A 10,781-nucleotide genomic window follows, 5' to 3' on the forward strand; every position below is an offset into this window, starting at 1 on the left:
TCAAGAAAAGCTAAGTCAACCTATTGAATAGCAGAAGTGTTTTTGCCCGGTTCAACCCATATACGGCAGCCAGTTCATTATGGGGTCCAACTTGGCCCGTTTTTGTGAAGACGATAAGTTATCCAACTGAATCGAAAAGAACTTATTTTGCCCAACGGCAAGAGGTGGCGTGAAAGGATGTGGAGCGGGCTTTCGGTGTGCTCCAATAGTTTTGGGCATTGGTCAAAGGTCCAGCGCAGTTCTTCTATGAAGTTGATATCACTAATATCATCTACGCCGCCATCGTATTGCATAACATGATAGTGGAAAATGAAGTTGAAGACGCCGGTGACGTCCTCGTTGAACACATTGCAGGCGCTAGCCACAGTGTTGCTAGCGAGTCCCACCGTCAGGGTGTCCCTCACGAATCGCTGAGCGTCTTCGGGCATTTGTTGATATGCGCCAAAAAGAAGCCCACAATCGTCTACAGCACGATACGATTGAAGAAATTTTTGGCATAGAGGCATAAGCACTGTTGCTTAGTTTAGTTTTATGTAAACATGCATCTCGATGTATTCTTTTTTCCAATATTGTAATACAACGAAGATTTGCGTATTAATATTTTTTGCATTTAAATCTATTTAATTTGATAACATATTAAATATAGAAGTGCTAAAAAACTAAAACAAAATAGCGATGATATGGAAATGAAATGAAATGGGAAGGTCCTATGAAAGAACCCTTCCATTGCAGAAAAATAGACCCTTTGGACAAATGCTGATGTGGAATAGGAGGCCCTCCCCTTTCATTATGAGTGCTCTAACATCAATCACACGAGTCTTGCAACAATGTTAACATGGTAGCAAGAAATCCATCTAAACTGATTAATAAAAAATTCATTGAATTTAATTACTGTACTATTTATCTTATAATATATTTTTATGTAATATATAATATATACTCCATTCATCTCAAGTTATTTGAGTCGTATTCTTTATTGGATTGTCCTAAATTATTTGAGTCATTTCTCTTTTACTAAAAAAAAAACAAAACATCTAATTACATTTACTTTATTTTTTTCTTTTACTTTACTCTTTCTCTTCTCTCTTATTTTATTCTTTCTTCTTCTTTATTTAATTCTCTAAACACTATTTTCTTAAATCTCGTGCCGAAAAGAAATGCCTCAAGTAACGTGGGACGAAGGGAGTATACACTATTAAAAAGTAATGTTTCACGATGAATGATTGTATATCTGTTAGGTCGCCACTATAGCATATCCGTTAGATCGTCACTATAGCAATGGTGAAAATATATCTTTGTAGTAAAAAAATTTCATGTGATCACTTTTAGATATGGTGGTCAGTAGGGAACAACTCTCATCTATCGTCTAGTAAAAATTTTAAGAAGTAATATATTATTCAAATTTAAATGTTTTACTATTATTAATTTAAATTTTTTGCATCAGCTTATATAGATTTCTGGATCAATCACTATTTTGTTTACATCTCTCTAATTCCTCCGCCCAAAACAAAAACCTTGGACATCTCTATTTATGCGTGATTATCTCTTTATATAAATCGACCCAACCTAATCATTTATAATTATTGAATCTTTGTCCATTAGCCCATTTATCAAAAACAAAGCCCAACCCGAACTAATTCTTGCTCTCAAGTCTCAACCCTCCTCCGTCGAAGCCTGGGCGTTCAACCTCCACGCCGCTGCGCTCTCATTCTCTCTGCTTTGCTTTGCGCCGACGGTGACCGCCCAAGACAAGAGGAGAAGAACCTTCGTTGACTGACGGTATGTCCAATCGAAATTGCTGCTTTAATCTTTTAAAAATTGGTGAATTTATTTGCTAAAATTGGTGAATTGATTGGAAAATAGATGAATTTGGTAGAATGTTCCGGTGTCAAAACGTGGAATCAGCTCACAGTTGATGTTGTGTTTGGAGATATGAGTTTTTTGGGGATTTGGTGTTAATTGGCTTCATCTCTTAATTAGACACTTGTTCCTTCTTCAGAGTAATGTAGATCTAGATGTTGATGTTTTGGTTTTGCAGCTTTGAATCCTACAATTCATGAAAAACATGTTGTGTGATTGTGCAAATTTCAGCTTAAGAAAACCATTTAGATTCTATACAAACATCTTGAAGGCTGTACTGTAACAAATTACTTGCCTGAGCAGATGCAATTTAAATCAGTTTTGGATATATTTTTTTAAATTTTTAGCTCATATATGTGTTTTGCATCTGTTATATGCGATTATATTCTTGAATGATTGATAAGTTCCTTTTACCATATTATTTGGGATGCCTCATCATGTGTTATCTTTTTTGCACTCTTTATGCAACATATTTGATATTCACTTTGCTTGATGGTTATAAAATTGAATTGTGTGATGAATTCTATAAACATCGTGCGTCAAAGTGAATCCCGCAATCGCAGTTTTTGTTGGATGCGTGTGTATTCTTCAATACCTGTTATGATATTATGAAAAATGGAAATTTGTTGTTTGTTGGCAGACTATGGAAAAATTTGTTTCTAGTGAGTAGTGACATTAACTAGCCTTTGTTGTGATCTGTAGGGGAGAAAATGTTGGAGCATGACTCCATTTCTAATCCTACTACTCATAGCAAGACAACCGGCCTTCCTCGTAAGCGGTTCTACCGAGCTCGGGCACACAGCAACCCGTTGAGTGATTCACACTTCCCTGTTCCCATCTCCCCAGCTCACTTTGACAATGACTGTTCTGCCCTTTTCCCCAAGTTCTTCCCTAATGGCTCAAAAAAGATTGAGTTTGCAGATATTGGCTGTGGATTTGGCGGGCTTCTAATCAGCCTCGCAACACTTTTCCCTGATACACTCATGATCGGGATGGAACTGAGGGACAAAGTGACAGAGTACGTGAAGGAAAGAATCCTAGCCCTGAGGGTCTCTACCCCTGGCAAATACGACAACGTGTCTGTTGTTCGGACGAATTCCATGAAGTACATTCCCAACTACTTCGAGAAGGCGCAGCTCACCAAGATGTTCTTTCTGTTCCCGGATCCACATTTCAAAGAGAAGAACCATCGGCGTAGGGTGATTAGCCCCCATCTATTGGACGAGTATGCGTACGTGCTTAAAGTTGGTGGGATTATATACACAATAAGTGACGTGGAGGAGCTCGGGGCGTGGATGAAAGGCTGTTTGGATGATCATGAGCTGTTTGAGCCTCTCACGGAGGAAGAGCTTGCGGCCGATCCTGTTGTCGAGCTCCTGAGCACTGCGACTGAGGAAGGGCAGAAGGTTGCGAGGAATGAAGGGCAGACGTTTCGAGCAGTTTATAGACGCATTGCTTCGTCTCATCCTCGTTGATGTACGTATTGAGGATTGCAGTTCAATATTGTCTACTCAAATTAGTCGATTTAGAAGTATTTTAATGATCGAGTAGATTGTGAGGAGAAGCTTGATTTTTGAATTAGTATGATTTTCTCAACCATTTCGGTTATTATGTTTTGTTCCATTTCTGTAATACAATGTCTCATTTTGACTCGGTGAAATTTTTAAGAAATAGTACTCCTATAGAAATTGAGTGAAAAAAATGAAGTTTTGATTACGATAGGAGTCATTTTTATGGGATTTTTTTGATATGAAATCATTAAATCTGTCATTTCAAATGCATATACTTTATTATTCTAACAAATTAATGCGAGTACGTATTATAATAATACATCTAAATTTTTCAATCCAACATTTTTGTATATACAATACTACTCCCTCCGTCCACGAAAAATATAGCACTTTGTGAAAGATACGAGTTTTAATGTAGAATTGGTAAAGTAAGAGATAAGAGAAAAAAAATAAGAGAGTAAGAGAGAAGTAGTGTTAGTGGAATATGAGATTTATATTGTTCATAAGAAATAAAGGGAAAAAGTAAAGGAAAAAGTAAAAAAGAAGTAATGTTAGTGGAATATGAAGTTCATATTATTTGAATTTGCGCTATTTTTCGTGGACAACAAAAAATGACAAATGTGCCTTATTTTCGTGGACGGAGGTAGTGTTTCACAATGAAGATTATTCGGAACATTCTTTTCTCTAAAAAAGCAATCGTAAAATTTTATAAAACTTATGAATGAATGTTTCATAATTACTATTCAAAGTTTTATTTATATTTTTTTCTTGGTGATAGTTTTTTACCATCGAACTATATATAATTTTGATTACATGTTGTTGATGTGTTTTTGCAGTTTTTAAATTAGATATCCAACAAATTCTAATCGGCATTTACGTAAAATTTCAGAAAATAATTTTTTTTTATAATTTTTTTTAATGTTTGACGCATCCAAATTAGAGAATGAACACTTTATGGCCCATCATAATATGGTTACTTTGAAGTAGTTTTTATTTTAGATGTTGATTCAGTATAAGTTAACTATATTAATTCAATTTACTTATTTTACTTTTAATATTTCTGAATTTTTCAAAATTATACTTTTCAGAAATTATCCAACACTTAATTCATAAAATACATTTATATAAAAATATTTCTACAAAATATGAATAAAATAATTTACAGTCATCAAAGCATATGATCAAGATTCGAAATGTTTTGCCCGTAGGGGCTTAGCGCAGTTAGTTCCGGAGAGCAGATATTGCTGGGTGGACGCCAGCAATAAAAAAAGTATTAAGAATTAATGGATCAGGATCCGGATGTGTTACCGAGTTTTTATTTCTAATAAATTATGGCGTAACAACCAATAAAAGTTTCAATCTTTATTAGCATATGGACAATACATGCAATGATTACGCTGCTAAAATTTGAATTAGTAGTAGTACTCCCTCCGTTCCCTCATAATTGAGGCGAAACTTTTCGTCACGAAGTTTAAGAAATGAATGTTGAGTGTGTTAAATAAATAGATAAAAAAGTTAGAAAGAGAGAAATGTAGAGAGAATAAAGTAAAAAGTGAATAAAGTAGAGAGAATAAAGTAAGAGGTAAGAGAGAGTAAAGTAAGAGAGAGGTAAATGTTACTATATATAGAAATGACTCAACTATAAGGGAACTTCCCGAAATAGAAAAATGCACCTATGAAGGAACGAAGGGAGTATATTGCAAATGACAATAAATGACTTTGACCGGTTACATACCTTCCTCTCAAATTCATCCTTCTCAATTTACCTCATTTAGCCATCCGACAAAAATTGTTAATTGTTGTTGTTTTATAATGGCAGAAGCATTTCTTCAACTCGTTCTTGATAATCTGAGCTCCCTTATTAAGAAGGAGATCGGATTGATCTTGGGTGTCGACAATGTGATGAAGAAGCTTTGTAGCACTCTCACCACCATCCAAGCTGTGTTGGAGGATGCCGAAGACAAGCAAATCGAGAGCAAGCCGATTCGAAACTGGCTGCAGAAGCTCACCGCTCTTGCTTATGAGATTGATGACATTTTGGATGAGTGCAACACTCATGTCTCCAAACTCAACCACTCTGATTCCAAACTCAGCCTCTACAGCCTCAAGAAAATTATGTATCGCCACAATATTGCAAGGAGGATGAAGCAAGTCAACGAGAAAGTGGAGGCTGTTGCGTTGGAGTGCGCCAGGTTTCATCTACGCGAGATGCCTGTAGATAGGCGGAGGGAAGTTGCTCTAGCCTCACGCGAGACCGCTTCCCTGTTAAACGAGTCTTATAAGATTCATGGCAGGGAAGAAGATAAAGACAAGATTGTGAAGATGTTGGTGAACGATGTGACGGACAAACGGGACATGTCCGTGCTGCCAATCATTGGTGTTGGTGGCCTTGGGAAGACCACTCTTGCTCGACTAGTCTTCAACGATCCACAGGTGGAAGAGCACTTTGACATAAGGATTTGGGTTTGTGTATCTGATAATTTTGAAGTGAAAACTTTGGTGAAGGCCATGATTGAATCTGCCACGGGGAGTGGAAAAGCTTCGGATCTGCAGCACTTGGATGCTACAGAGCGCCGCCTTTGGGAGTTGTTGAACAAAAAAAGATACTTGATTGTAATGGATGATGTTTGGAACAACCACCAGCATAAATGGTTTGAGTTGAGAGACATTCTTTCGTGTGGCTCAACCGGCTCATCCGTTGTCGTCACCACACACCAGAAGAAGGTTGCTGATATAATGACAACACTTCAAATCCATTGCCTGGAGGGGTTGTCAGATGAACATTGTTGGGCCCTGCTACAACAGCGCGCCTTCGGACCAGGAGAAGAGGTGCCTCTGCAATTGGAAATAATTGGGAAACAGACCGTGAAGAAATGTGCTGGAGTGCCCCTAGCTGCTACAACGCTTGGAGGAATCCTACGGTTTAAAAGGAGCAAAGAGGAATGGATACATGTGAGAGACAGTGAGATATGAAGCTTCCAGAAGAAGAGAGTTTGATAATACCAGCTTTGAGATTGAGTTATCATCATCTTCCGTTAGAGCTCAGACAATGCTTTGCTTATTTTGCAGCCTTTCCTAAGGACCATTACATTAAAAAGCAAGAACTGATTCTTCTATGGATGGCTCATGGCTACATTTCGGGACTTTAGAAGTGGAAGATGTTGGGAGTGAAATATGTGATGAGTTGCTGCTCAGATCTCTTTTACAAACAAATCGCCATGACAACAACAAGATCGGTATGCATGATCTCGTCCATGATCTGGCAGAATCAATAATGGAGAACAAAGTTCCAGGAATACAAAGTGAAACAAAACTTACAAGTGCATCAACTATTCGTGAGGTAAATTTGTTTGAAAGAAATATCTTGTTTCCTAAAAATTTTCAACAAGCTATGAACATTACTTCCATCTTGGAGTTCACAAGTTTAAGAGTATTAAATGCAACTGGTAAAGCAATATAAGATTTGCCTCCTTCAATCGACAAATTTAAACATTTGAGATACTTGAATTTGTCTGGTGCCCAAGTTCTCACTCTCCCCAACTCGGTATGTTCACTTTGGAATTTGCAAATTCTCAACTTGGATTAGTGCTATAGGCTTGTGGCTTTACCTAAGAAACTAACATCCTTGCATAATCTCCAACATCTATGTTTGTGGCACTGCGAATCATTGTGTGAGATGCCACCTAAAATGAGAGAGTTAAATGGCCTGAAAATATTGAGTACGTTTGTTGTGGGTCTCAAAAGAGATAACCAACTCGAGGAACTTCAATACTTGAACCTTAGTGGAAGGCTTGAGATTAGGCATCTGGAGAGAGAGAGTAAAAGACGCTATGGATGCAAGGAAAGCTAAGATTGTAGAGAAAAACAATCTTCGAAAGTTGAGATTGTCATGGGAAAGATATGATGCATCCAGGAAAGAGGAGGATGTTGATGAAATGGTTTTGGAAGCACTTGAACCTCACCCTAATCTTGAATCTCTTTCTATATATGGCTTTAGCAGTAGATATCTTCCAAGTTGGATGTCAAATTCAACTATGGGAAAGATAGTTAAGATTGATATAAGTGATTGCGAAAATTGTAGGCATTTTCCAAAATTGGGAGAGTTAAGGAATGTGGGGGTGGAGTATATTATTGAAGAAGATGTTGGGAATGGAATCCCAGTAAAGATACAGTTCCTGGCTCTGAAAAGTCTCAAGTTAATTGATCTCCCAAATCTAAAGGGATTCTCAAAGGAGCAAGGGAGTAGAGAAGCATTCCCAAATTTCGAAACTCTATGGATTCAGCATTGCCCTTCGTTAATACTGCCACCACTCTCATCCCTCCAAAATTTGGAGGAATTAAGATGCAGTAGTTCAACTTTGGCTTTATTATCTGAGCACAACATGATGTGGAAATTGAGGAGAGCCTGGCATGTTTCGCAATAGAAACACTGGCAAAGTTCAGTAAGCTGCAGTCGTTGGTAATTAAGAATGCAAAAGAAATTTCTGTAAAAGGAGAAGGTCTGCAAGCCTTAAAACAGCTTGTAAGTTTATGTATAGGCAATTGTCAGAGAATGAGATGTTTACCAGAGGGGATGTTGCGACATCTTACAGTTCTAGAGGTCTTCGAGATATGGGAGTGTCAAGAATTAGAAGAGTTGCCAACGGATATTACACATCTCCGTAATCTTTGTGGGGTTGTATTGGAGGATCTTCCCAAGATGACACGCTTGCCTCATGACTTAAGCTTTCCGCACCTCACTTGGCTATATCTAAGTTATCTTCCTGAGCTGGAATCACTTCCAGATCAGCTACCATCTCTTAAAACACTCACTGTTATAAACTGCCCGAAGGTTGTATCGGTTCCAGCTCTGCCAAATCTGAAGTGCCTAAGAGTCACCGGATGCCCTCAACTGGAAAGGCGATGCCAGAGAGGTAGTGGAGAGGATTGGCACAAGATTGCGCACGTTTGCCAGATCTATATTTATCCAATATAATTCAACTTATATTGTTGATTATATGGAAAAAAACTGAGCTTATGATTCAGTAATTTGGTGGCATAGATTCTTGTTGTGTGCTTGTACTTGGCTGATTTTATATGTACTGGGAATGATGTTGCACGTGATGGCTCCCGAAGTTGACGAGAGCAGAGCCGGCACATGCAGTGGTGACAGCGCAAGCTAGCACCAGAGACTGCGAGAGTCAGGCTAGGTGTGCTCGCTTCGAGCAACTCGAGAGTCGAGGACGAGGCAAGTCAGATGCGGCATGCATGTTTAGATGACACCTCGTTTTCGGCATTCAAAGATCTCATGATCATTTCTTGGTATGTTTTAACATCGTTATATTTAGAAGTAGTTCTTATCGTCATTTTTACCATGTTTTAATTTTGTAAATCGATTGGCTAGTCTACCGTAGACTTCCTTCGTCCTACTAAATGTGAAGCATTTGTTTTTCGGTGTGAGATTTTATATGGTACAGTAATTATTTTAAGAATTAGGTGGAGAGAGAATAAAGTAGAGACGATGTCGCTTTCTACTTTAGTGCCTATGTGAGCAAGGTTGTGATCAATGTGTACCTTTTCAAGTAATACCTCATCTTTTTCTACAACATACGGATAAACTGGAACCTAACATTTACTAGCCTTTGTTGTGATCTGTAGGGGAGAAAATGTTGGAGCATGACTCCATTTCTAATCCTACTACTCATAGCAAGACAACCGGCCTTCCTCGTAAGCGGTTCTACCGAGCTCAGGCGCACAGCAACCCCTTGAGTGATTCACATTTCCCTGTTCCTATCTCCCCAGCTCACTTTGAGAATGACTGTACGATCCTGTTGTCGAGCTGCTGAGCACTGCGACCGAGGAAGGGCAGAAAGTTGCGAGGAATGTAGGGCAGACGTTTCAAGCAGTTTATAGACGCGTTGCGTCGTCTCGTCCTCGTTGAGCACGTATTTGTTCTATATTGTCTACTCAAATTAGTCGATTTAGAAGTATTTTGATGGTTTATGTTGAGTAGAATATGAGGATAGGCCGCTTGATTTATGAACTAATAGGATTTTGTCAACCATTTTCGGTTATTAGTTTTTGTTCCTTTCCAGATCAATTCATACTAAAACACTAATCATATCGAAGTCTTCTCTATCTTATGTTAGTACTCCATGATTTATTTCACATATGGCTAATGAAATACAGAAATGTGGATTATAAAGTAAAAGTTATTTAGATTTTTTTTATTTAAATTCATTTATTATGTTTACCCAGTTATTACATTTTATTACAATTATAAATGTAACAATTCTTTTTTTGTTTTTCTTACAAATTATTTTGAGCGAATTAATGTATAAGTATTGTAAAACTAGGAATTGGGCCCAATTCACGCACTGAATGAATTTACTTCACGGCTTCATCGATAGTGTCCTCACTGGGCTCAAGGCCCATATAATAACCCAAAAAAGTACTCCCTCCGTCCCAGATTTATAGTCACATTTTGCCATAAAAGTCCGTCCCACATTTATAGTCACATTTAGAATTTTCCATATTCGAACATAAAATTTTACCTCATTATTCACTAAAATTACACCCAAATGTCATTATCTACATTAAAATAAATCAAAACAAAAATAAAAACCAAAAAGTCAAAAAGGGATCCACCTTCAACCAACCCACTTCATTTATTACACACTCCATCATCTCACTTCATTTATTACACATTTCATCATCTCACTCCACCATCTCATTTAATTTATGGCACACTCCACCTCTCACTTCATTAATTACACACTCCATCAATTCCTTAAAACTCATGCCATAACTAAATGTGACTATAAATCTGGGACGGAGGGAGTAATTATTATCGTAATATTAGTTGTAGTACATCGTATTTTGAACTATATTACATTTTGGTTTTTACAATTCAAATATCATGCAAAAATACGTATGGGATCACCAATGCATCATAGTTCATCCATCTATAAAAATTCGTTTAACTTTAGTCCGTCCATAAATATAGTCTCATTCTGAATTTTCTCGCTAGTATTGTTCTCATGTATTGTTGATCTTTTGTTCTCTCATTAAATTGGCAAAAGAAAAAAAAATCAAATAACCGAAAAACCATGTTCAAGCTAAATTCACCACTGAGCTTCAATTTAAAATGAATTTTTTTTAGAATAATTGACAATTTTTTAGAATGGTGAAGAGATTACAAAACGAGACACAATTCACCATATATTAATAAATCTATTAACTTTTTGAAAAGCTGCCTTCTTTTTAAAAAGTTTGCCAACATCTCATGTGCATGCATGCACACACCTAGTGACGCGCATATAGAAAAGGGGATGGATGGATATAGTCCAATGAAAGTGTTAAAGCCAAACCAATCCCTAGCATTGCATGTGTAGATGTTGCTGGTGTGTTGACATAAACATAGTACATATA

At 37.3% G+C, this 10,781-nt stretch overlaps 2 protein-coding genes across 2 annotated transcripts; both read left to right on the forward strand.

Moving 5' to 3' along the window:
- Window positions 1-1,610: 1,610 nt before the first annotated feature.
- LOC125204664 (tRNA (guanine-N(7)-)-methyltransferase) lies at window positions 1,611-3,468 on the forward strand. The gene is made up of 2 exons (XM_048103375.1): window positions 1,611-1,779; window positions 2,563-3,468. The coding sequence occupies exon 2, from the start codon at window positions 2,571-2,573 to the stop codon at window positions 3,333-3,335; it is 765 nt and encodes a 254-aa protein (XP_047959332.1). The 5' UTR covers window positions 1,611-1,779; window positions 2,563-2,570; the 3' UTR covers window positions 3,336-3,468.
- Window positions 3,469-5,183: 1,715 nt separating this feature from the next.
- On the forward strand, window positions 5,184-6,344 carry LOC125199708 (putative disease resistance protein RGA1). The gene has a single exon (XM_048097642.1). The coding sequence runs from the start codon at window positions 5,184-5,186 to the stop codon at window positions 6,342-6,344; it is 1,161 nt and encodes a 386-aa protein (XP_047953599.1).
- The last annotated feature ends 4,437 nt before the right edge of the window (window positions 6,345-10,781 follow it).

The sequence above is a fragment of the Salvia hispanica genome, chromosome 1 (genome assembly GCF_023119035.1).
Source record: "Salvia hispanica cultivar TCC Black 2014 chromosome 1, UniMelb_Shisp_WGS_1.0, whole genome shotgun sequence".
Classification (NCBI taxonomy): domain Eukaryota; kingdom Viridiplantae; phylum Streptophyta; class Magnoliopsida; order Lamiales; family Lamiaceae; genus Salvia; species Salvia hispanica.